Here is a 27930-nt window from a genome sequence, read left to right as displayed (position 1 = left end):
ATATTTTCGTAACAGAAGATAGTCCCTCACATTATATATATATAAGTACATATAATTGTGCTATAAAAGCATCAGGAGAAACTAGAGTTAGGACACATAGATGTTTGTGCATAAATTTGAATTTTGTGTGAAGTTTCTCATTATTAGTGGTGAGAATTCCTTATACAAAGAGGGTCAATAATTTGACCTTCAGAGATCAGTGTGATAGTCATTGAAAAGCCAGTGACATTTTGGTGATCAAACAAAAAAAAAAGTGCAGTACTTGCAGTAAAATATTTACTTTCTAAACATGGGAAAATCAACCAAACAAAAAACTCAAACACCAAACCTATAAATATATAAAAAGACAAATGCATGCTGTAAAGCACCAATATGAAAATTGTGATCTTTTGTGTTTGGCATATATGAGGTGTTTATAAACCTGACCTATATAGGCAGAAATAGCATGTGACTGAATTTTCTGTAGAAGTTGTTTGTTTTCAAGCATTGGGTGGCTGAATGAGTTTTTAAAATGCCAGCTAGCAAAAGGTGAAAAGGCAATTATAGACATACCCCTAAGTCTTGGAGTGCCTGTACTTGTTCACCTGATTCTTTTTTGTTGACATAGGTAGGAGAGATACAGCTTGTGAGGAAGTTCATGCTAATTCAAAACCCTTCCACTTTGAGCATATTTACTTTTGAGCTTATTTACTCAATATGGGGTTAGAAAAAGTAGGATTAGACTGTTTCTTCACAGAGCTTTGTCTGTATTTTCATCTGTGAATATTTGGAAAAAGTTCTCCAAACTAGTTGAAGCTTCCAAACACAGAAATGACAAATCACAAAGATGTAATTTGTAGATTTCTAAACCAAGATATCACAATGAGGTTTTTATATCTGTCATACTACTTTACATTTTTTTGAGAGCTTCGCTGCAAAATTAATATTTGTTGGCTGACAGTTACTTGGAACTTTACAAAAGGTTTCTTTAGGGTGTTTGGGTCAAACTTTAAGTCAAGTATTGATATTGTGTACTTATAATTCCCTAGACATTCACAACTGGTGTGGTTCAGGGAGTCTTTGTCACCAGTGTCAGCAGAGAACATAGTGGCTGCAGGATAAAATTCAGAGCATCAGAGTTAAAATGCCTGCTGTGCTTATAGTAGAAATCCCTCCTTCCTCAAAATATTATTTTAAGACTGCTTCAGATGGGTGAATTTATTTACAAATGTAGTCTAATTTCACAGATTGTAGCAATTTTATTTTAATCTGGGAACTGTTTGACTCATTGTTCTTGAAGGGATCTGGACCTGGTTGTCATTTAAAAGATGTTTTATAGCTGTTGTTTTAGCTTTACACTGTTTAAATGGATGTGTTTTTCTAACTGCTCATTTTTAAAGCTTTTAAATGTATCTTTTAATGTTGCCTTGGATGGTCATTATCATATATGAGTAGAAAGCTTGAGACTTTGAAGAGCCTGTGGTTATCAACCCTTCTATGCAGAAGCAAAGTTTGCTTCTTCTAATGAGCCATTGGTTTTTCCAGTGGTATCAGGGAAGCAGTGAAGTTTCCCTTTGCCTGGCTGATAAGGAGCCATTGCCAGTTCCCCAGTGCTGTGATAACATGCCCCTTGTAAAATAAATTACTGTGCTGTCTGTAAACAGTGTCTGCTTTTTTACCTTCCATCCTTGACCTGAAAAAGAGCTGAAATATGTTTTTAGAGTCGGGCATGCACGTATTCTTTGCTTTGTTACATTCCAGAGTGATTTGGAAAGAAGAGGGAAGAGCTGTTGTACTTGAGTTCTGAATAAAGAGAGAGATGTTTGGGTTCTTTGATGTTTTTGTTATATGCTGTGTATATATCATAGAATAATTTGTATTGGAAGGGACCTCTGGAGATCACCTGGCACTTGCAGGTATGTGTGTGTACGTTGTGTAAATATAGATGTGGTATGTATTTACACTCTGTAAATACAGAAACATGTATGCACACATACACATCAACATTGTCCCTTCTTGCTTTTCATACCTGGAAGTGTTTCTCTTCTCTCCCTATCTTCTTCACTTCTTAAAGTCTTCCTCATTTTTTTCTCATTATTTGGAGTCAGTGAATATTAATGAAACCCACACTTGAACTGGAGCAGCTATTCTAGTTTGAAACCTAGAGCTTTTTTGAGAAAGAACCTCTAAGTGAAGGTGGTTTGAATTTGCTGGGGTTTTTTCGTGTGGTTTTTTTTGTATGTATCTGTGTGGGTGTTGGTGTGTTATTAAGCAAATAATTGTCTGTCATCTTCTTTCAGGGAGCATTGCTCTGGTGGATATTTTATTTCTTGACTTGAACTCTAAACCATACTACTTTGCAATAAACAAATCGATGTAACTTTCTCATTGAAGCAGTGACTTGTATTTATAACATCACTTTTCACCTGGGGAAAAAAGATTAATCATTCGCCTGTGAATCTATATTCCAGTTTTCAGGGCTATTGTGCTCACTCCTGCTCTCTTGACTGCATCTCTAATATGCTGTTCCATCCCAGGCAGTGTGCTGGAAATTAATTTTGAGGTGTGGTAAGACTCTGCAAAAAAAGTAAAATGTGGCATTTGAATGCTGGTATGTGACAAGAAACCAATTGATAAAAATGAATTAAAGTAAAATTGCATTAAGCCTTTATGGCAATTTTGGAATGCTTCCCCTGAAATAGTTTTATATAAAAATATGATGCTTATACTGTGGTACTGGATTATTATTCACATTTTAAAAAAAAAGAATTTTGCAGTGTTTCTTTAATAGTAAAGTTGATTACACCTTGTTTAGCAAAGTCACAGTTTCATACAAGAGAAACTTAATGAAATCAACCTTCCAGTAAGATTTGGTCAATGCTTTTAATGACAGTTATTGATCTCTCTTGTCAGCATTTCCTGCTCTCCCTTTTGGCAGACACACTCTATAGGAAAGGTGACTTATCTGCAGGCACATGTCCTGGGGAAGTTAGGTTATGCTGTTTAATGGATTAATTTTGCTCAAGGAAAAGCTTTCAGAGGACCTTGTCATAGCTGACACAGCTTTGAACAAAAGCCTTACCTTGGGAACAGTCGTATCACTGAAGTCTTTTCCCATCTCCCAAATCTCAGAGGAGGAGGAGGAGAGACTGTAGAGTATAAATTTTCAAAATGTTGTCCTTGCCCTGTCACTTTGCCTAAAGGAATGCATGTTGAATAATCTGTCTGGTGCCAGTGCATCAACCTATATTCCAGTTGAGTTTTCTCATTATCTTGACTTTTTTTCCACATTGTCTTTTGTTTGAACTCGCATCTGACTGACTGGATCTCTACTTGAGATCTCAGCTTGCCTTCAGTCAATTCCTTGCCTGAAAGGGTGGTGAAAGCAACAGACTTACTACATCAAACAAGTGTGCAATAAGTGTTTCTGATAAGTGCTTCTCTTGTGAAACGAGGCGTACGAAGTGGGAAAATGAGCAGTGACTGTCCTTTGGTAGCTTTAACTAAGTAGCTGTGGGATTGTCTTTGTGGAGTCTGCATAAATCAAAAGAAGGGCTGGAGCCTGGCCATGTGACAGATCTGATGTACCAGATGAGATTCTGCAGGCACTTCAATAGCTGTCCATCCACTTAAAGCACATTATTCTTTTAATACTGCTTTCAGTTTCATTTTTTCTTAAAAAAATGAAATGAAAAATGACGTTGTTGCAGTGAAAATAAACAGCATAAAAGAAGGTTCTTTGGCATTAAAGACTTTGGAGCTGTCCTCTCTGTAGAATCAAGTGTACATAGGGCTTTTCTTCCTGCATCTGTAGCTTTCTGTTGTAGGAGATTTATTTTTTCCTATCACAGTTTTGCTGTTTGTCTTCTTGATAAACAGTCCTTTTGCACTGTCTCAGGGAGAACATGTGTTGTTGGCAAGCTCTTGGAGGGAATGCATTCAAAATGCTATCAGAGGCACGAAACAAATAATAACTCATATGAGGAGCAGCTGAGGGAGCTGGGGGTGTTTAGCCTGGAGAAAAGGAAGCTCAGGGTTGACCTTAAGAAATGCAACACCCTGAAAGGAGGGTGCAGCCAGGTGGGAGCCAAGTCTCTTCTCCCAGACAACAGGAGAAGAGGACACAGTCTTAAGCTGAGCCAGGGGAGGCTCAGGCTGGACAGCAGGAGGCATTTATTTACAGCATGGGTTCTAAAACATTGGAATGGGCTGCCCAGGGAGGTGGTGGAGTCACCAACCCTAGAGATGCTCAAGAAATGAGTGGATGTGACACCATGATCTAGTTGACAGGCTGTAGCTGGTAAAAGGTTATACCTGATTATCCTGGAGGTTTTTTTCAGCCTAAAGGATTTCGTGCCTCTGTGATATGAGTTTGTCTTTCAAGTTCCATTCTTGCAGCAACTTCTGTTGCTCTTGTTAACAGTGCTTTCTTTCTGAACTTAACATACAATATACCTGTTCAGCATGACCTGAAAGAACTCTTGAACTGGAAATATTTTAAATATATGACACAGTGTAAGACATCACATCCCATATTAAGCATCCCTTTCACAGCAGTAGCATGAGATTAGTAGGGCAGATTAGACAGTAGGTGGGTGGCTCTGTAGTAGGGATGATCTCTAGTATCCATAGTGTTAATTGACTGTTGGTCCTGTTATTGAAATCTAGCCCCAGCTTCTGTTTTAATCCAAGTATATTAAAGCTATGCGTTTGGAATGTTAAAGGAATCAAAATGAGAGACTTCAGGAGGGATATAAAAGGAGTAGTAGTCTTGGAGGTTAGCTGTGGAAGAACTTTTCTCTATATAGGAAGTGAGGTAGGTAAAAGTTGGAAAAGAGTTAGAGATGCAAATAAATGGGATGTCAGATGGTAAGAAGTGATGACAGGTGTTGATAATGTCAGGGGGAAAGAGAATTTTGAGGAGATTCTTGAAGGCAGTTCAGAAATGTGTATTATGAAATACCATCTCAGAGTGTTAACATGTAAACTAATGCAATGTTGTTTTTTCTTTAAAATTGTTCAGTGGTTACAATACAACTGCTAGCCTGTCTCTTAACCACCACTGGCCCAGTAGCCATGAATGTTTTGTTGATTTGAGAAATGAATGAAATGTCTCTGAATTTAGTCTATCCCATTGCTTTTCTGGTATGACAGACTATTAGTTTTGTAGCCGCTTTCCCTACTTTGATTAGGAATATGTAAATACATAAATTCATAAGACAGAAAGGAAGAGTGCAAGAAGAGTTGGTGAATATATTTCAATACATGTGTGGGACAGGGACAGCACGTAAATAACTGGAGCCACCTTCTTTTTTGTGACAAAATGTGTTCCCCAGCAGTTTCTTCTTGCTTGGTTCCAGTATGAGGCTGGGTTCCCCTGTTCAGTGTCCTGACTTCAAAGGACATTAGCAATGACTGCTGAAGAAATTATTCACATTAAGGTAGTTATGAATGCAAGTGTTCTTTACTTATGAAGTGACAGTTTATCACAATTCTACAATATCACCAGTTATTATGAGAACTACAGTGTTCCCCATCAGGTCAGCAGTTAGCAGTTAGCAGGCTCTGGTATCTGAAAATGAAAGCTGTGTTTGTTAAAGTGACAAAACATTGTATTGCAGTGTCTTAGGCAATGTAAATTGATAACTTGATGTTCAGTTTAAAGTGAAGATTAATTTAATCACACATAAACACACCACAGCACACCATTAAGATGGACGTGAGCTGGCCATGAGTGCTGGCAGCCTGGAGAGCCAAACATGTGCTGGGCTGCAGCCAGAGCCCCGTGGGCAGCAGGGCAGGGAGGGGATTCTGCCCCTCTGCCCCTCTGCTGAGACCCCACCTGCAGGGCTGCATCCAGCTCTGGGCTCAGCACAGCAAGGACAGGGACCTGCTGGAGCCAGCCCAGAGCAGGCACCGAGGGGAGCAGAGGGATGGAGCAGCTCTGCTGGGAGGAAAGGCTGGAGAGCTGGGATTGCTCAGCCTGGAACAGAGAAGGCTCTGGGGTGACCCCATTGCTGCCTTCCAGTGCCTGAAGGGAGCCCACAGCAAAGATGGAGAGATGTTTTACAAGGGGTCTATTTTAAACTGGGAATAGGTTTAGATTAGATATTCGGAAGAAATTATTGACTTTGAGGATGGTGTGGCACTTTGGAATAGCTCCAACAATTCTAATATTGTAGGAATTTTGGTGTTGCCAACTAGCATGTAAAAGCTCATGTGAAGTCTTTGTAGTCTATCCTACTCAAGACTGAAGGCTCCTAAGCAAGCACAGGGGTTGCTCATATGCTCTGTGCATGCACCAGATGGAAATCCTGGGGGGAAGAATGGAAAAGGAACCCTTATGAGTAGCCAGCCACAGCTGCCTGCTCAAGATCATGGTTGCATCTTGCTCTCCAGTAAAAGTATCTTCTGCCCAGACAGCTCATGGGATTAACAGAATCTTTGTTCCTTCTAAATGAGGTTGCACTTGTAAGGAAATTGGGGGGGACCACAAGTGAAATAATCAAAATTACAATCAAATCCCACTTGTGTCTGTCTCTCTCTGATATGCAGATAGTGTCTAGAGACAGGCAGTGGAGCCAAGTTTCTGGTTTCCTTTGTTATTTCTAGATCAGCATAACTTTTGGGAATGCCTGTTGGTGCTCAGTTCACTTTGGAAGGAGGGAGTTCAGGGTGCTCTGTGAACACTCTTGTGTGTGTCTTGCTTCCCCCCTGCTCTGTGTGCATGATGAGGGGAATTCCTTGTAGCCCTGGATAGCTGAAGGTGCACCCAGCCATCACAGGAATGTGTGTCTGAGCCCCCCTTGAAACCCCTCCTGAGCCTTTCTCCTGGCGTGTTGGCATGTTCTCTGCTGCTCATATCTTAACTCTCCCTTGTGCACAAATTGCTTAATTAGGATAGAGTGAGTAGGCACCAGTTTTGTGATAAACATCAGTACTGAAGAGGAAGAATCAGCCCTATTGTGACCTGAGGAGGGGTTTTTTAATTGGGTTGTATAAGGTTAAAATTTTATGGGAGAAAACTTTTTGCATAGCTTTAAACATGGTCTGTAAATCTATGTGGGATATAGTTCTAGGAGTTCTAAACACTATCAACAAACCTTTGTGTACAGGAAAACTAATATTTTGATTTGCATTTTGCATTTCTTGCAGCTAGTTTTGTTACCCTGCATTAACCATTTATCAAAATTCAGTTGTATCTGTTCTCTGCCTTAAGTCCCTCTCATGTTGCAGAAACACCTCAGCTTTCCTTTTCTTCCTGATACTGTTATTAGCAGTTTCTCAACACAACTAGTGAGGTTTTGTTTGCTTTTTGACAATAAGCAATGAATTAAGTTGGTGGACTTGTGTGTGGAGTATTATAAATATAAATGTTCCTAATCAGAATATGAAGTTGGCTTTCTAGTCCCATGTGCTGTCAGATGTTTATCTTTTACTCTAATGGGGATTTCAGTCTTTTTTGTTGTGTATAGAGTCATGGACTAGGTTATTTTTTTAGCTGGAGATTCTCCTAGTAGATTTTATTTTTTTTTTTTGTCTGTACGAGTGAGAATAAAATATATCGTTCTCTTCCAGATATCCCATAATTTCATCTCGGCTTAGCTATAGATTATGGGTGTTTTTCATGTACAGGCATTGCAGATTATGGATTTTTTTGCTTTTCTGGTAATAGAATCTGGAAGCCACTGAAAGAGCCAATTTGTGCAACAGCAATGTAGCACTTAACTGCAGTGGCAAGCCTTAATGACCTGAGTGTTAGTAAAACAGAAGTCCAAAGGTGGATTCACTCTGTTGAATGGATCCTTATGCCTTTCCTCATAACTTTTGCAGTAAATGAGGCATTGAAAATATTTTAAAATGTGTAGAGACTAGAATGTAATTAAGACGTTGATGTTAAATTGCTTTCCTACGACTCAGCAAAACTGCTGATCAGAAAATTGAGACAAATGTTTCACTAACCTGCAGAAGCTGGTTTACCGTGTATTTCAGAAATGCAGACCAATTGTAGCAGTGTGGCAGCTCCACTCAAGGGATTTTCAGGATCCATGCTCGAAAAGACTATTTTTGAGACCCAATAAAAAGGCAAAAACTGCTGAGATTGCTGCAGAAATATTTTTCTGGGCTCATGTAGTCTAATTAGATATGCAGGAGTGGAGAGTGTCTGTGCCGTTAATATGGAAAGAAGTGTTCAAGGCCAGGCTGGATGGAGCTCTGAGCAATCTGGTGTAGCGGAAGGTGTCCCTTCCCATGGTAGAGGGTTTGAATGAGATGAGCTTTAAAGTCCTTTCCAACCCAGGCCATTCTGTGATTCTCTGCCTGTATTGTATTTGTATGTGTGTATACGTGCAGCCTTGAAACTGAAAATTTCTAAATTGAGCTGACATTTGAGATTTCCCTTTTAGCTTTTTTTCTTCTCCTCTTTCCATATCGGGACTATTTGTGGAAAAGGGATACATGTTAAAAAAGTGTGCATGTTAAACTGCAAAGAACTGTTAACTAATGGGGGTGGTAACATGTCGTGGTTTTGGATGTCCTCCTATTGAATCTGGCAGATGAAAGGATGAGAAAGCAGTAGCTATGAAGGCAATCTGGAAGCTCACAGTGATCTAGAAGTGACTGTAAATAGGAAGATTTTCACCAAAAAAAAAAAAAAAAATAGTTATATATGTGTGTGTAAGAGATTCCCCTCTAAGCAGTTTGCATCTGGTATGGGTTTGATAACACTACGAGGACTATCTCTGTTAGTCCATCTCAGGTTTTTAGGTAGGAGAATGTCTGATAGTCTCTGATATTTTTGTCTTTTTCAGAAGTTGTTGTAACATTAAAGGAGTAGGTAACTTGCGAGAGCTCCTTGTGATGCCTAAAACACAAATAAATGGCTCCCTCTTCCTTCTGTCCTTTCCTGTAGGATCCCGTCTCCGCCAGGAGGACTTTCCACCGCGGATTGTTGAGCATCCTTCGGATGTGATAGTGTCCAAAGGAGAGCCAACCACTCTGAACTGCAAGGCAGAGGGAAGGCCGACCCCCACCATCGAGTGGTACAAGGATGGCGAGCGGGTGGAGACGGACAAGGACGACCCGCGCTCCCACCGGATGCTGCTGCCCAGCGGATCCTTGTTCTTCCTGCGCATCGTGCACGGGCGCCGGAGCAAGCCCGACGAGGGGAGCTACGTGTGCGTGGCCAGGAACTACCTTGGAGAAGCTGTGAGTCGCAATGCGTCTCTGGAAGTGGCATGTGAGTAGTTTTGCTTGTTTAGGGCTCTGTGAAACTTCGCAGTGGCTTTTGTGCTGTCACCCAGCGCGTGTCCTGGGGATAACAAATGGGGATAATGCTGCTCTAGTCAAGGCGTTTTCACGTGTGTTTGTTGAGTAGCAGTGACTGTGCAGAATAAGTGATTTATACCAAAATGAGGTTCTAGCCAGAGTATAATCATGATTGGCACAAACATGGACAAAGGATAATCTTCCTCTGAAGAATAATCTAATTTTTAAATGATTGTCTAGAGCTGGTTATGCTGGAACTAATGTGGAAAAATACCTATCATTTAATCTAAGGTGCACTGTCTGTTTCTCTTTATCTCATCATCTGTTACCTCAACAGAAGCAGACAGCATCTTGGTGACTCATGTTCTGTGCTGCTGGAAACCTCAATATATGCTCCTCGATCATAAATTTGACCCAGGCCTCATTCATTATGTGAATGGCAAGTGAAATTGTTGGCCATTTCTCTTACCATCCAGAACAGTCTTGGTCTTTATCGATTCTCTTTGTCTTAACAGAGAAGTCAACAGGGCTCTTTCAGAGCCCACCTGGTGTGAGTAGTCTGCTTCCTGTAGAGTCAGCAGATACATTCATTATATTCACAGCAAACAAGCTCATCAGACATAAAAAATAATCAGTGGCTCGTGTTTTATTTGCTGCTTAGTTATATGGGTTGGATCAACACTGATCTTTTTATTCAGAATGTGCATCTTTGCATATAATTGTATTTTAATAGATTTATGAGTGCTCTTTCTTGCTCTTCTTGAGTTTTTCACTCACAGCTTTTCATCTGACAGTAGTTTCCCTAAAATGTGTATGAAGTAGGGGCGTTAGAACAAATTTGCATTGCTTAGTCGATAAAGAATGGATTTAAGTCTGCAGTAGATGGTATATTTAAGGAGGGGAAGCACAGAAGAGACATCTTTTTTCCTAATGTAGTCCTCAGGCTTTCATAGCTAATGTGGTGTGATCTTGAGGCTTCTGTTTTCTCAGAAATTGCAGAAAATGCTGTTTTTGGAAAAATTTAAATGGTGGAATAAGCCAAGTAGAACAGACTTGTTCACTAGATTTCACCTGTTGTAACCTAGATTCAAAACTGTCAAACAAAAAATAAAAACAGTTTTGGCATACTATCAAAGCAGAAGTAAACGTGCCAGTAAATGCATCACAAAGTTTTTCAGTTTTGGTTGATTATTTGGGAGTTGAAAAGAAACCAGTTTAGGGAAGGTTGAAATCTGGGTATTACTAGATAAATTTACTGGATTATTTGTGGTTTTGTATATGTGTTTTAACTGTTGAGAAATCCTGAGAGAGAGACCTAAACACTTGAAATCTTTATTCTAATCCTGTTGAGATTCAGGATCTGCTGTTGAATTTCAAAGGATTGTTCCAGTTGTACCTTGAGTCATCAAATTGAAGTGACTGGTTATTTTGAAATTTAAATGTGCTCTATATCTTGTCAGTTTTCATTGATCCCTACTTCACTGACTACTGTGAGTTTCTTGTTACACCACCTCCAGTCTCTGGAGTTTGTTTAACCACCGTAGCTGGTGGCAGGTGAGGCATGGCTCATATGGGAGATAGTAGAAAACTTTAAAAATAATAAAGCTGTTCCCTTTTGTCAGGTATTTTAGGGGAGGAGCAACATGAATGTGAAACTGAGGTCTGAAACCATGGCCAAATTTTTGTGATAACATTGTGCTTTTACTGTTTTTGTAGCTTTGAAATTTAACTGCCTGAATCCCCCAATTAAAAGATTTAGTAGTTAAAGCAAGCTCTCCTATTTCACTTCAACAGAGTGAAGTGAAACACTTCAATCTTTCCTTGAGCAGTACCATGGCTGCAATTACAGAAAGGTCTTCATCAAAGAAGAAAAATGTAAATAATGCATACATTGCTTGTTTATTTAATTTTAGAGATTCTGCCGTGATTTTTAAAAGCACGTGGAAGTGCTTGGTGTGTATCAAAGGCATCCTTTGGAAGATGATAGCAAAACTACAGGTTTTGCTTGGGTTTGAGATGAAAATTTTTGGTTGTAAATCAGGTTAAGTGACTTTCAGGGAACTTTTTGTTTTTCTACTGTCAGCGTTTCTGTGCTGAAGAAGAGGAGCAGTCTGTAGCAGCCTGTTTGCACACTTGGGAAATGAGTTGCTGGTGACAGGCTGTTGTCAGCAGTGAGTGCCCATTCACCTGCTGAGCTGCCTGGATGCTGGAGCCCTGTCCGTGGGGCTGCTCACGATCCTGTCTGACTCGTGCTCTCTGTCACAGGGTTGAAAACTCTGCTTTCCAACCAAGCCAAGCTCTTGTCATCACCAGAATAAAAGGACAGTTTTCCTTTGCTGACAGCAGGGTTCTGGATTGTTATCTGACTGTAGGTGGCCTCAAATAGTGCCATGAGGGGCAAACTGCTGGTTTTCACATGTTTAAAATCCTTGAGTGTGCTGTTTTAGAGTAAGAAATTGTATTTGTTTTATTTTGCTTATTAAATTGGCAGTTGCTAATAAGGTACTCTTTCAACTTTTGAGTGATTTCTGAAGAAATATTTATTGGGTTTCTATATATGTTAGATGTGTTCGTGCTTACACGTTAATATAATAAACAGTGTTAATTATGATTCCTTTTTCTTTTATCTCCTTTTACTTTTGCCCCCTCTACACCTGCTACAAAAGCAATGGGATTGGAAGTCTTCTGATGTATCCACATTTGTGTGTAAAGACAGACCCAGAGTGGTTCAAACCATTTTGGACACAATCATTTTGTCCCTTGTTTTTTTTTTTCCAGTGAGTTTTTTTAAGTTGCTGAAATCCTTACTTTTTAGTTGAGTACCAGTTAACCTCTTTCCAAAACACAATGGATTTAGGTACCAGCCCCTCTAAAGTACTTAAGGTATACTTCTAAATCCATGCCTCTTCAGAGCACATGCATACAGTCCAGGGCAGGTATTTTTTTTTATTGATGTATGATTTGTCAGAAAAATTTGTCCATGCCAGTAAAACTGTGAAGAACTGTGATTTGGGAAGTTACTTAAAAAAAATCATTAATATACTGAATGAACTTTTACATTATTTTTGCCTATAATTTCGAATATCTTTATTCCAGAAGACATTTAAGAAGAAATAGTTGGAGTTTAGAAGGAAAAGTTATTTGAAGGCACAGTTTAGGATTGATGTAACTTACTCTATTTAATTGTTTTAATGCATTAATTCATGGTGTGCGTCATGCAGATTAATTCTTCAGTAGGGGCTTCCTCAGAAGGAAAAAAATAATGCTAATGCTACCAGTCAAACAAGTCTTCTAAATTTTACATGGCAAATTCTCATGGAGTGTTTTTGTTTTATGGTTAAATCATTAAAAACAGGTGATCTAGTCTTAAAACTCTATGAAGAATTGTATTCAAAAGAGTAAAACATCTTTCTTTTGATTTTGTCCATTAGTATTTTTTTAATTGAAATCGAACAAGGGTTGGCATTGTTAGATGCATGTTGATCAGATTTTTTTGGGAGAATTTAGAAAGGGAAATAGGCTTGAAGTAGTTTTGTCTTTTACCATACTGCTTTTGTATTCTAACACCAGAAATCCTAAAATGAAAACACGCTTTTTTCGCAGTGCACTGGTTGAGGCAATCGAAGCTTCGAGGTGGAGTTTCCACTGGGAATATCAGGAAACACATTTGCAGGAGTGAGCATAGCTGGGATTTCATCTGGGAGCACCAGGGCACCGATGTGAGCAGGGGAAGCAGCGTGGGGTCCCCACTCGGCCGGGGCTGCCTCTGATCCAGCCGGAGTCAGCGGCAGCCCCCGGGGAGAGCAGCTGGAGCTCCAGGTGTTAAATATGTGACAGCAGCTTGATCTATCGACCACTGTTACAGGGGGCTTTGGCCTAAATGAAAATTCATGAAAAATTGATGAAGTCCCCAGATTATTTTTTTTCCCTTTTCCTTTTGCAGCGCTGTGCCAATGCAGCGAGGAGAGATTAAATGAGGTGTTGAACGCTTTAGTGGCGAGGAGGTTGTGGTTCAGAGGTCAGGGGGGAAGGGAAATAAGACCCATTTTCTACCTTACTCTCCTTTAAAAGCAAACATGAAGCTTTTCAGATTAGTTGGGATTTGCTGCCATTTTAAGATACTGATAATAAAGCTCAGGAATATTCACAAATAGGATTCTTTTCTGCACGGGTTGGCAAAGACTGTGAGCATGTGGGTTGGTGCAGAAAATAGTGGAAGCCTCTGAGTCATAATTCAATTGGAGAACCAGAAATAGATTGAATTTTGTAATGGCAGTATAAATTTGGGCTTCCATCTTTCTGAGTCTCTGCTTGAACTGAAGTCATTTGGAGAAAGAAGAGGTCTTGCATTATTTATATGCCACAGATTGCTTGGATAGCAGGCTTTGGAACACTCTCTAAACATAATGATCCTGTTTGTGCTAGAGTCAACACTGAATTATGTTTTTATCTGTAACAAGAGAGGTTATAGTAGTACACTGAGTTTACTGTGAAGTCATGGTGTTCTGCAAAGCAAGCCTAAGCCAGATCTTAAACACAAGAGACAGTAATCTTACAAATAAACCAGATACATTGAAATGCTCAGTGAATAAAGGCTGAGAGATATAAAATACATGCTATGCAATCACCTTTGCATCATAATGCTAATGGCTATTTGCTGGAGCATGTGCATAAGGCTGCAATATGCTCATAATAATGGAGTTAATAATTTCCTATGAGATCTCAGAGTGAAAGAGCACAGTGTATGTGACTGTAAAATGGGTGGACGATTTTTTCCATCTAGTTTCTCTTTAATGTATGATGGTAACACATTATTAATTTTGTTACTCGTAGTTATAAAGTCTGATTTGCTTTGAGATCACTTTCATATGTGGAGAGCATGTCCTGTTACTTATATTTCTCTCCCCTTCATCCTTCTAAACAAAGTATGAAAGGCTTTCTGTCTGAGTTGGCACTCTTCTGCTCTCATCATGACAGAATAATTATTATAGAAATTGGAATGCTGGAGGCTGTGGTCTGGTCTATGTGCAATATCAGGACACTGAAAAGCATCTTGCTTATTCTCTAAAAAAAAATTTTAAAAATCGTGGCTGTTATCATAGCATGCTTAAGGAAAATTAAACTCTCCTTGCAGTAGAGAACAAATGAAATTGTATCTGATTACATAATCTGGGGAAAGGTAGATTTTGTAAAATGGTGTGAATACCTTAAACCTTCTCTGTATTTTGGAAGCTTGCAAGAAGCAGTTTCTGTGGACTTCTTCTGGTGATTAGGATGAAGCCAGTGGGAACACCATTGTTTGAAAACATTACATAAAATGCCATTTCTGTATAGGGCAGTAATTCTGTCACTTCTAGAAATTAAAGAGATTACTAAATATAAGTGACTGAAGACACACGTCAGATAAACCAAAACCTGACTTGATATCTTATTGCAAAGTTTCCTTTGAGGTAAAAAAAAAAAATAGTTCTATTTACTTTATTAATCTGGCTTTTGGTTAAGTATTTTTATTTCTTCTGAATTCACATGAGACAAGAAACCTACATGTTTGAGAGGGTGTGATTTTTCTACCAGTAGCCAGAATGAACTAGAATTTCTATGAGCAGTACTCTTCATCAGGATAACCTAAATTCTGTTGATAACACATTTCTCACAAACTGTTTAAATTTGTGCTTCAGCATTTATACCTTCCATGTGGGCAGAAGCAGTACTTCCCACCATCATCCATTAGGATTTAGAAAAGTCATCACATTGTTACATCTTCATTTCTTACTTTTTGAACTCTACCTGGAGATGCACATTTAAACATTTCCAAGGCTAAAAGAGCTAAGGACTCCTTACATTTCAAGTAAATCCAAAGATACCTAAAATTCTGTCACTCATAATATCAAGCTGTATAATGCCTGTAGGTTTCTCCAGGCCTTGATTTGTTCTCCTTTTTTTGTTCTTTTTATACCGTGGCTTTTGTACAATATCATTTTTAATTGATAGACATTCACAGCACAGTGGACACTAAAGAAAGATGGATTCAGATGATCACACAAAACAAGCAGGCTCAGGTGCCATAGGACTTTCTTTTGTTGGTTTTGTGCCTTGTGAAGAATTTCCTTAGCAGCTGGAAGGTGTTTTTGCTACGTGAATTAATCCTTGAGAACAGGCTAATAAGTGTCTGCAATGTGCTCTTGTGTGCTGTGTGTTCACACAGCCCAGTTTCATCCCCAGCATCCCTGCAGTAGAAATAGTTCTCACAGCCAGAAATAATTACAAAAACTCTTTGCAGGATATCTTATTTATCCCTTGAATTCTTCTGCTCAGGACCTACCCTTTTCCACCTAGGAGAGAACTTAGTGTTAAATTTTTAGGGAGTATTTGCAGTTGATCAGATTCTGCTTCCAATAATTTATTGCCCATTCCTCACTTGATTTTTATTGGCTTCTTTCTTCCCCCTTACTTTGATTTGACTTTATTTTTAAAATCAAATGTGCTGTTTACATTACCCTGAATGCTCTACCTGAGAGAATGTTGAGAGCTAAGGAACAACTGATGAATTCACAGAAACCTTGAAAGAAATCAGCTCCTGATTGATCTGTTAGTGGGTGCATCATCATGTGCTGTTTTTTTTTTGGCTGACATTTCTCTGATTTTTAGTTCATATGGGAAATGAAAGAGAACAAGATAACATTGGATTTTTACAACTCTCTTCTCTTTTCTCAGGAACTAATAAGCTTACACTCCATTCATATTGTATTATTCTGCAATGTCAAACTTTAAAAAGTACTCATTTTAAGCAATGCTCAGACTATGCCTTTCCAAATTTGTCATGATCTCAATTCTAACAAGATTCATTACTGTGGTAATTAACAATAATTATCAGGATGAGATTGGTGAATGTTTTACATATACACATCTCTCTCTCTATCGATCTATATATATATAGATAGATAGATACAGTTTTTATTCTGATAATCACTCTATTTTTTGAAGACTCCAAACCCTTTACCTTCTTCCATTTTTTTTTTTTTTTTTTTCTCTGTCTTCGTTCAGACATGAACTTCCTTATTCTTGCTCTTAGAGGACTAAAATTTAATCATGGCTTTGGTGATACTTCAAAAGTTCCCACAGTTTTTATACTTCATATAAGTTTCTAATATGTGGAATATATGTGGGAAATGAAGTGGTGGTTTTGTTCCACTCTTCTTGCTTGGATTTTTCAAGTGGCAGTGATGTGGATGTGTACTGATACTTGGTAAATGGCTTCATTGTGATGGAGAAGGGAGGCGTGCACAGTCACTTTCTGCTGTCTCATGGATCTGTTTGCCACTGTACAAAGGGATGTGGAGTTCTGAAGAGCTGGGAGTCCTGGATTGCTGAGTTCCTGTGCTCTACACAGCTGTACTTTGTAATTCCATTCAGAAACATTTCAAGCAGCAGTCTGAAAAGCAGTTTGATTGCCTTCCCCTTCGTGCCCAAGCTCACTCCTTCCGTTTCTGTTGAAAGCCTGTCTTGGAACTTAGGTATTCTAATGGTGAGGAAAAAAAAAAAAAAAATTCATGTTTCCAGTGCAAACATAAATGTGCTTGACTTATGTTAGTTCTTGTGATTTTGGAGCACCTCTCCTGTGAGGAAATGCAGAGAAAATTAGATTGATGGAGCTCTGAACAACCTGGTCTAGTTGAAGATGTGCCTGCTCGTTGCAGGGGGGGTTGGACTAGATGACATTTAAAAGGTTCATTTCTACTCAAACTATTCTATGATCTGATTTTTCTGTAGTTGTTTTCTCTCCTTTGTATTTACAGAATACTGTGGTTTCACTTCTTATCTCTGCTATTGCTAAGTTAAACAAGAAAAGCTCATGAGTTTTCTTGGAAAATATTTGCTTGATCCTAGTAGTCATTCATCACGTGTTCTAATCTTCACATATTTTCTGAGACATGAGTGGGTAAATTGCATGTAGTATTTCAAGACTTGCATGCTGTGCATGATGAACTAATGTTAATAACTATCTTCACTGCTCCCTGATCTGTCAGTCCTGTGATCATGTTTAACTTTTTTATAAGCATTTGGTAACTCATAGTCATTCTATACTAATCAGACACAGATCTGTCTCTTTCTCTGCAATTTGTAACAGATGAGCTCTACTGTGCCATAAACTTCCCCTTGATGGGTTTGAAAGAAAATGGCCTTGTACTTGCTGTTATTCCACTTTAATTAGTGTCTCCTATACTAATTTTCAGTGTCATCCCATTCTTCCAATCTAATGATCCTCCTGTTGGGTCCTGCTGGGTTCATTGCCTAATCTTGTATGCCAGAATAGATGTTGGCCTTGGTGTTCAAAATTGGCAGGTCCTTAAACCACCTGCATCTTGCTGGAGGACTTTTCTTATATTAATTGGACTCAAACCTGCCTGTTGCTCACTTCATATGCAAAATCATTTGATGAAATAAATGAGAAGGAAACAAGTTTCTGTCAGCCTATGAAGAGATTACCAGCTCAGCAAGGCTGAGACATATAAACATTGCTTATGGGAAGGAAGTAGTTTCTTTCTGTTGTCATCTCAAAACAAACAGCACATGAGAACCTGAGGAAAAATATCCCCCACTTAAAGGGGATAAATTGAGCAACAATCTTGGAAAAGAAATTACACTGGCTAAGCTTGGAATTATTTTTCAGGTCATAATGCATACAAAAATTCCCCATCTGCTGACTGTTATAATCCCATAAGGCTGACAGATAATAGGACAATCATTTTGTATTTTGGCAGTGATGAATGCCAAATAGAACTTTGGGTGTGTTTAGAATGTGAGAATTCCTGTGTTTTCTCCAGAGCAGCACTGCTGATGTAGTTATAGATCATGTCTTTTATTTCACATGGGAAGCAGTGGCATGATGACCCACTGGGTCTCACCAGTTGGTCCATTTAATGTCTTGGATAGTAGAAAAACACTGATTTAGAGAACATGCAACGTGTTTAAGCTCATGTGTTTCAAGTTTAAGCACTTCCTTAAGCTCATTCACCTCATGGATTTTGGACAAGTAGAATTTTTCTTCTTGGCTGGAATCCAAAAAAGGCACAGGTAGTGGAAAACCTGGAGCAGTTGAAATCTGGGTGAAACACTGTCACCTTAGCCACTGAGATGTGTGTTATCTTTCCTGAAAGATTGTCTTTATGAACAAGATGCTTGCATAGAGTCAAACTTCCTTTGTTTTTGTGTACCCTGCTTTTCTCTTGAAGTATAGTATATTTAGAATGTTTTAAAATTACCTTGATAACAAAGCCCATAGGGAAGCACAGTCTGAGTGTAAATTTCGGGCTATTGAAGCAAACTGGTAAGTTAAAAGTTTTCAAGGTTTGTTAGGATGGGTTTTTCTTTTAGCAAAGCATCTGGGGTACTAAAGAGTAAAGGGTAAAAAAAGTGAAATAATTTTCAGAAAGTATTTGCTTTTGTGTTCCACCTACGTAATTTTTAACTCTGTCTTATTTATATATATATATATTTATGCTTCAAACTTAGCAACTAGAAGTCACATTTACCTCAAGCATTCTGATTCTTGGGTTGATTAAATGTTATTCATTCAGATTGCTGGAGGAAGATTTAAGTAGCCTGCAGTCTGCACACTCAGCTGGGAAAAGTGATTGAAGCTACACTGGGTGCTAAAGATTTGTACCTTAGAGCTCCTGGTTTCTCCCTTAGCATATATACAATTTTTATTGTACTGTAGGAGCAACTTAATTACCTGCTTCAGACCTGTGGATTTCTCTCCTGCAGATGCCTGTCTGAAAGTCAGTGATGTTCACATCAGTCATGTTTTCTTTGGGATTCAGAGCCATCTGTTTGAAGCCATGTATCATGTTGATTGCAGAACCACAGGCAGAAGCCAAATATTTTGATTGGTAGTATGATATGTTAAAAATATGAGAGATATTCATAATTTTATTTGCCTTCCTCTGCCTACTATGAAAAGGCAGGTGACTTTCTTCATGCTTTTATTTAAGATTTTGTTCCCATTTGATCTGAATGTATCAGTCACTGCAAATTTTGGACTTCTTAATGGATTTTTACGTTGTATAAACTTTTATTGTATCAGTCTTATTGGAAGTTGTGGAAATATGACTCTCTTGCTCCCACCCTCCCCCTTGGGAGCACTTAACATAAATAAACTTTTCAGAAAATGGGCCATAGGGAAAGAAGTTGCAATAATCCTAACAAAAAGGTTTCCTTTGTCTCTAAGAAATTAATATCACACAAAAATGCTTCAAAATCAAAACCCTAATCACCCCCAAGAAAAGAAAGGCATAAAAATTGGACCTGCAAATTATTGTAGAATTCGTTCTCTGCCAGTGTCATTAGTCTAAGAGATGTCTGCACTGAAGCATATACTTTTACATTTTTTGAGAGACTGGGACAGAGCCCTGTTATTGTTTTTCTTTTTTATCTGGATTTTCTTCTCTAATAGCTTGGTCAGATTGTAAGGACTTGTTTTCTCTTTCTAGAATAAAAGCTTGTCTTTGACTATTCTTTATATAATTCACCTGCTAATTTTCCTATTCATCAAAATATTTTGACTGGCTATCATAAATACAGTGTGTGTATATGTGCAAATCTAAGTTTATATGTCACTTTTCTCATTATACACCTGCATTCTGAACAAATGAGAATTTGGTTGGATCAAATTTATGCTTTTAATTGCAGTGCTGCACATGTGCTTAGAGATAGCTAATAATACTCATTTCCATCTCTCTTGGAAATAATTCCATATTTGCAGAGTGGTTTATTATGAGGTGGATGTACAAAGCACATGTGCAGAGTTGTAAGGAAGGAACAGTTTTGTATATTGTGTGATCAAGTTCCTGCTGGTGGCAAACAGAACAGGTGAACAAACAGGATATAATGTGCAATATAGTTATGAACATTATTATATAGTGTAATTATTTTTCTAATGTTCTGGGAATAAAAACTCTTAACTTATACTGAATATTGTTTAGGACCTGAACAGTACAAAGCTATTGAACCTGTTTTAGATATATAATTTTATTTATATATATGTGTGTATATATATGCATGAAATATGTATGTATATGAAAAGCATATGCATTCTATATGTAAAGGTTTTAAAAATTAGTATTTATCATTGATCCATATTGGAATTCCTGCATAATGGACAGAGTAGGAGTTTGTGTCATCTGTGCTGTCTGTGTTTCAAGAAACTTCTTTGCCAAGCACAGAGTGTGCACAATACAAGTAGGCTGAAATGTGTTGCCCTCCACTGTCACTGTGTACCAGAGCCAGTGTGCAACATCATGTGCTCTTTTTGCTCCTTTCCCTTAGTTACAGCAGAAATATAAACTGGCATATTTATTTTCTGATTTTTAGTGGTTTTTTCTTTTGCCTTTGTGCTGCTGCTTGATACCTACCAGCAATTTTTAAATAAACTTTTTTCCCTTTTTCTTTTTTCAACCAAGTAGACTAAAGCCAGCTCAAGGCACAGTGAAAATAAGGATTTATGCTTGTTTCCATGTGTAGCATCAACTGCAGGGAATATGTGTATGCTTATGCCAGCTGTTTTTCCACATCTATCCCAAACTCCTTGGTTGAGGTGACCTCTGAAGTGCCTGCTACAGTGAGTGATGGAGTTATTGAGATTCAGCGACAACCCTGACCCTGACCCCCTCGTGGCCTTGGTTTCACTCATCCATCTTCCCAGCCCCACAGGCTGTGATGTGCTGTGTGGAGACAGGATTAAACAAGTGTGAATAAACAAGTTCAAAGCCTTCTGTCATGGCTGCCAACACACAACATCAGGGGAGTGAGGCATTAATAACCAGTGCTGGGCAGGCATGTTGTTTTGCCATAGGAACACCTGGAGGAAGTACCACTTTCAGTGCAGTCAGGTTTTTGCGTGCCAAGAAAAGTTTGCTTAAGACTTCTGTGAAGGGTGTGAGATTTGCCCTGCCATTCTTCTTAGTCACGAAGCTGGCAGCAGTGAGACCAGAGGTAGAACACATCTTCTGGAAAGGTGCTGAAAAACCTTCTATGGAAGCAACATCCTCTGCTTGTATTGTGTTATTTGGGCTATGATTCATCAGAAGTGATTGTAAGGTTGGGTTTTTTTGTGGTTGTAACCTAACCTATTTACAAGACAAGAGTCTGGAACATGTAGCCAAAATTGTTTTCTTAAGGATAATCTTACAGGATCAGTTTTGTTGTAAACAAAAATTTTATTCTATAGTACGGTTTAAGGTCGAAGTGACTGAGATAAGATATGCTTGTTGTGACAGTGGTTTAGGTAGTGCCTGTCTTCCCTCTGTCAAGACACTCATTTCACCCTGTGGCACCTTCTGATCTGTTGACTAGTCAGTGATTAAATACATTTATTTAGTTCAATGGGTCAGAGATGTTGGGGTGGTTAGAAAATTACTGATGGATTATCAGTTTCATCACCTCTGACATCCAGCCTTACCATAGTTCATCATCTGAGAATTCATAACACATTTGCCTGAGCAGTAACATGCTCGGCTACCTGTGTGATCATGGCTCTAGGAACTGGCAGTGTTGTGCTCAGGATTGATAGGACAGATGTCATAGGAATTAGAAGGGCACCATCTCTTTTGGTGATAAACACACTTATTAAAAAAACTACTGAAGAGTGTTCTTGGGCTGATGGCTAAAGTGGCAAACATAGTAAATTTCAAAGCTGTAATGCACTGATACTTGCCTTTTCTTGGAGCATTTCAAGAAATAAAAAGGAAAGAAGCTTTGGCTTTATAAGACAGAAAATATGCAGTGATTTTTGCAATCTAAAGCTGGCAAATTCATATCAAAGCAGGTATCATTTTAGAGACCTATTCATTTCATCTCTGTTATACAGTAAATCTCATTGTTGTTGTCTGACAGCCTATCTCTGATTAGGGGGATTTTTATGGAGTCCAGTACTGGGGCAAGCCCAGTTGGAGGTGGCACACTACTGTACTTCCAGGTTCCAAAACATTTATTTATGGATCAGTGAGTTGTTGGTGCTCCTATGCTGATGTTTTGATTTTCAAAAATTTGTGATTACCTACAAGGAAAAATCTTGGTGTCAGAAAGTGAGGTACAAAATCCAGTCCTTCCTGCTTGATTTAAAGCAGGTGAAAATGTCCAAGTGATTTCGATCATATGGTAAGAACTTTATTAAAGGAAGTTAAAACATCGTTCATAAATAATAGAAATAGTACCAGCTTCTTAGCCCAAATATCAAATGCACATAGAAGTATCAAGGGAATAATGGACAGGATTTGCTTCAAAAACTAGTCAAATAAACCTGCATCCTAATGTTTAGGAAAACTATGAAAATTAACAGGAGAAAAAATGCCTGAAGAAAAAGTATCAAACATGCTTTGGGTGAGGGTTGGCATTTTTTGTTTTGTTTTTTCTCTTCCCATGGCACTTGTAATAGGAGTCTCACGTTGAGAGTGAAGCAAATTTATCTAACACTCTTTTGGGCTGTTGACATCAAAGATAAGAATAATGCTGGTTGCAGTAGTGAAGTGAAATCTAACACAGCAAAGGCGTTTCAAGTTTATTTGTTGTCATCATTCATCAAGGCACAAAGTGGTCCAGACAGCAGGGCCAGAATGGGGGTTGGCTGTGTGTAGATTTGAGCAAATATGACTTTTAATCTATTGGACATCATGAAATGTGATGAGAGAGTTTGGAAGGAAATGATGCTTTCATCAATTGCAGTCTATCAAAGCTTCTTTGTTGGCATCATACCAGCTTGTAGCCAATATCTTGATGGAAGCAAATTGTTAATGTTTTCCACTTGTGGGTTTAAAGTTTAAGGTTCAGGGAGTTGTAATCCTTAATTTTTACAGTTCTTAGTCTAGTGAGTTTTATTTCTGGAATGCTTAAGAGCCTGTTTCTTTTCTTTTTTACTTTTTAGGTTTTTCAAGGACCTAATCCTTATCATTCTTTTGAATCATAAACAACTTTAAGATCCATTTAATATAGCAGTTCCATAGAGACATCTTTTAATTCCACATAGTTTACAAGTATGACATTTGAAACCTTTAATGTCATGTTCAGCCAAGGGGAAAAGATGCTTTGAGAGGAGGTAAATTGATTGATTTTTATTTTTTTTTCCAGAGGATTAAACTACAGTTTTATTACTAGTACTGAAATAAAAGTCAGGCCCGAAGCTTTTTACATTCAGTGCTTGTATCAGTTAACCAATGAATGGATCTTGTTTCAAAATCTAAAGTTTTTTCATGAGTTTAAAAATATTGTCATTAAGAAAATAAGTCTGAGTTAAAATTTTGTATAAATAAACTGGAGAAACTTTTATTTTATTAAATTTGCTATACACATTGAATGAAGTACATACTAGTACACATTTTTTGTTTTCTCCTTTTAGCTAATATTCCTTCCAGCTTTTGATTAGAATGGAAGAGGAAGTGCTGTGGTTTCAGTTCTTCCTTCTGCTACAGATTTTAGATGTTACCACCCTTTTTTTACAAACTATTGGGCAATACCTCTTTATCCCAAAAGTTTGTGAGCTCAGCGTGCTGCTGGAGTGAAATGTCCCAGTAATTCTGGTCCAGGAGGTATCTGTGGGACACTGTGATACAAGAGCTGATCAGTGTTCATCCACAGGTACAGCTTTATACACAAGTTGTTCTTTTAGCCGTGAGAGGCTTCACCTGCTATGTCTCCTTATTTTCTTGCTGCAAAACTACCTTGGCTTTTACTGCCTGCTTGATTTTTCTTTTGATAAGTATTTTGAATAAACTGAGAGGGGAAAAATGATAAGGCATTAATCTAGAGGGGATTATCCCAAAGTGTGGAAAAATATATGCAGTACTTGAAATGACTTTTAACCCAAGTTTGACATTTGACTTGCTTTAGAGTTGATAATATCCTTTTGATATCTGACTTATAATCAGCCTCATTAATTCTTGTGACTTCTCTTGTTTCTTTTTATTGACACATAGAATGTGCTATTTTAGAAAATGAATTCCAGTTCTTTGTCACAATTCCCTGCTACAAAAATGAAGTAAGGTTAAACTACACATATGCTCAGAATATGACAATAGTTCTGCTCTTTCACTGGGGGAAGCATGCAGGAATTATCAAGTTAGACCCTAGAATTTGCATCAATTGTTGTGATGTCAAAGCTGCCATATTAATATTCTTAGTTTTCCATTTCAGTGGTTAAGGATAATGCAGATCAATCTAATGAGGTTTTAGGTACACTAAGTACTTCTTGCTTTTACAGCAGTATGGTCTTGAGTTAAAAATAAGCTTTTTAAAACATATAGTCATAACTGATAACAACTAGTTTTAAATAAAAAGGGAATTTAAACAGGAGGGAAATCAGTTATGTAAGTTTTATCTGATTTTCTTAAAACTGAACATGCTCATATTAAGAAATAGTTTTTAAATATTTATGAATTTGTAGAGTTTGTTTTGAGCAAGTTTTTAGGTGGCCTTAGGTGGGCTTAAGAATCTGTTTTCGAAAGAGAATTATCTATAACAGTTATTTATTAGGGTAGATGATGCTCATTGCTCTAATATCTAGGTGTGTTATTGTATTTTTCTAACTGAGAAGAAAATTCAGAAGCCTTCCTAAGAGCAGATGCAGTGCTTACATTGTTGGATTCAGATCTGAAAAAAACAAAGACACCCCAATTTTTGCCAAGAGTGTGAAAACTTTATAGTCTAACTCATGTTTTTGCTCAGTAATACTGTGTTTTATTAAGACTTAAAGTAGATTCAAAAGAAATTATTGTGCTCTCTTATCCTGGCAGCACAATGGTCTGGTGAAATAATGCCACAAACCATGTCTGGACAGGTTTAAAGTTGAACACAGGTGGCCTGTATTTCCTTTTTCCTACCTCTGCTCCCTATTACAGGCTCACTGCCTGTATTCTATATATGCAGCACAGACAGATGTGGACACTTTGGTGGTGGCCAGCCAGGAGCCACAGGCAATTGTGCATTCAGAAATGCTGGGACTTTGAGTGTAATTAAATCTGAAGATTTGGAGAATGGAGAATCAAGCCATGTTACCTTCAATATAAACTATGAGCAGTTTGATTAGAAAACCAAAAAACTAGCCTATTCTTTTTTATCTAGTTTTCCAGGAATTTAACCACTCTGTTTCCTTAAGAATCCCTGTGGAGATGCTTTTAAACAGCAGAGCAGTTTTACTACAAGAAATTGTCATTTTTAGGCAATAAGTACATTTTCCTATTTTCTTTAGAGATTTAAGAATGTTCTAGTGTACCAGATAATTACCTTGCTACTACATGTTTTTATTATTGGGTAAGATTTTTTTTTTTTTTTAACTCTTTAGCATTTTTAAAGGCTTCTAAATTTTATAACAGAAAAAGAAAGATGTGTAAGGATAAACCAGAAGTTATTTTGGCTCCTTCTGGCACATGTGTTTGAAAACTAATTCAGTGTGATTTCTACCAACCAACACTTCCTTCCATAGCATCTAAGAAATGAGCTAGTTCAAGATTCCTGGGCTATCCTGAACAAATTTTCTTTTGGCTGAAAGGTCAGTTAAAGGTTAGAGGTGTGTGGAAGCAGGAAGGGAGGGTGGTTTGTCCCTGTGATTTTTCCATTTCTGGCTCTTAGTTGGCTTTTGGTTGCCATGCATGTTTGAGAGGCACTCATGAATCCAGTCATGCCAAATCCATGTTGCCCATGGAAATATCAAGTCTTGACTTGTTTTCTGGGGTGCTTGAGAATGTTTGGGTGTCAAATCTTAGGCTGCAAACCAATAGTCTAAGCTAACAGAACAAAAAGCAGGGCAGGTTCACTTCTTATGTTACAGTTTTATGTAGTTCTGTTCTTAATTTGGGTGTGGCAGGGGCAGCTTTGTAATAAACCTGTTCCTTATAATAAACCTGTTCTATAATAATTTATTTAGCAAGGTTTCTTTCTGTTTGTGCAAAATTTTCTGGTTTTGCAAGGAAGAAATAAAATCAAAACTGATGACTCCATATCTTTCTAGCAAGTGACTCCATATCTTTCTAGCAAGTGGGCTACTAAATTGCTTTTTTCTGTAGCATCTAGGTATGATCTGAAGCACCTTATTAGACATGGTGTCTGTATATGCACTTTTCACCTGTTTTGCACCTTTCACCTATATCTCAAAGTATAAACAGCAGTGAATGACCTGTTATTTGCGTCTGTACTCAGTTTCACCCAAGCAGCCAGTAAAAGCTGATAAATTATCCTTAGATCTTGCAAGAGAATCCAATGTATGCTAACAACTCTGCAGAACTCTGCAAACTCCCATTTAATAATGAACAAAACACAAAGGAATGGATGGTTATTTCTGAGCCTTCATCTTATGGAGGTTTCCTTTTCCACTGAAACTCCTGATCTTTTTCAGTCTTCAGATGGGAAAGTGCCTTTAGCTTCAGTTACCCCTAATATTGTTTCATTCTTGAATTTTGAAGTTAGATTTTTCTCCAACTTTCAAATTTTGTCTGTTTTGTTTAAAATTTGTAGATGTTAATACCTTAAAACAAAAATGCAATTAAGGTGTACCTTGATTTTTTGGGGTGTATGTGTGGTCATGTATTTAGCAAAACTGCATTTGTGTTTATATAGCAGTGTTGTCAAAATGCTTAACTAGACAGTCATCTAAGTCAACTGCTTAATTTATTTCCTCTTTTTAACCATAACATATGCTGTTTGGAATTGCTCTAGTTCACCAAAGAAAATACAGAGTACTTACACCACACTGAAATAGCTACCTAATTTTTTTTAGGAAACTAATGGTTTTTTGCCTTTTTCCCCCCTATTCAAGATACTGATGAATTAAGCCACATTTGTTAGAATCACTGAGTATCACTTGATCCTTATCCCCTGTGTAGAGATATGATCCTTGGCATAGATTTCAACAACTCAAAACAAAAAAAAAGAGACACAGTCCTTTGAAGACTTAGCCAGTGGCAAATTACTTTTATAAAGCCTTATCAGAGCCATAAAACTGGCAGTGTGACCCTGAGTGTCATGTAGAAACTTGGTGACATTCAGCCAAGTGGCTCAACCTCAGCACAGCAAACAAAGTGTTCCTTTAAAAAATTGGCTGTAGTCTCTGGAGAAGGGAAATTCTGGAGACCACCGTGAAGCTGAAGTAAGCCTTCCTATTGTGTATTCAGCTTCCAGCCATTGTACACATTTGACCCCCAAATGACAAAATAAATGAAAGCTGCTCTTCAAAGTAATGCAATTAGTTCAAAAATATTGTGCTAATAAAGTTATAAATTCTAATTGAAAGATTTATGGCAATCCATTTAGTTGTTACTAGGTTATTTGTGGCAGACAGATGCAGAGTAACCTGATTAGAGTCAGCATTGTGATGACTTGTAGCTGCAGAGGGGAGTAAAGCTTTAAACCATTGTCATGGCCCATTCTCTGAGATGCATTTGGAAGCTGATTTGAAAGAAAATATATGACCCTTAAATGTAGTTTTGCAGCTGCCTCGGATAAGTTGGCCCAAAGAAAGTGCCAAAATGACTGGCAGGTCTTTCTTTACCTGTTTTAATTTGTAACTCAATTTTGCAGATGGATTTAGAAGAAATTCAATTGAAACACTCTTTTCAGTATAATTTTTTTCCATTCATTCTATATTTAATATCTCATGTCAGGAAAAATAGTCTTAATTCAGTTAATAATATAAATGTT

General features: G+C 37.9%; 1 protein-coding gene across 1 annotated transcript in view; it reads left to right on the top strand.

Annotated features, from left to right (window-relative positions):
* The window catches only part of ROBO2 (roundabout guidance receptor 2), a 428840-nt gene that overhangs the window by 34552 nt on the left and 366358 nt on the right, over positions 1-27930 (top strand). Inside the window, exon 2 of the mRNA XM_056497313.1 lies at positions 8891-9217. Coding sequence (XP_056353288.1) covers positions 8891-9217 — 327 coding nt within the window. The remainder of the gene's footprint in view (positions 1-8890; positions 9218-27930) is intronic.

Source organism: Oenanthe melanoleuca, chromosome 1 (genome assembly GCF_029582105.1).
Source record: "Oenanthe melanoleuca isolate GR-GAL-2019-014 chromosome 1, OMel1.0, whole genome shotgun sequence".
NCBI lineage: Eukaryota > Metazoa > Chordata > Aves > Passeriformes > Muscicapidae > Oenanthe > Oenanthe melanoleuca.
Note: the sequence above shows the minus strand (reverse complement) of the source record. Positions and strands in the feature narration are given on the sequence as shown.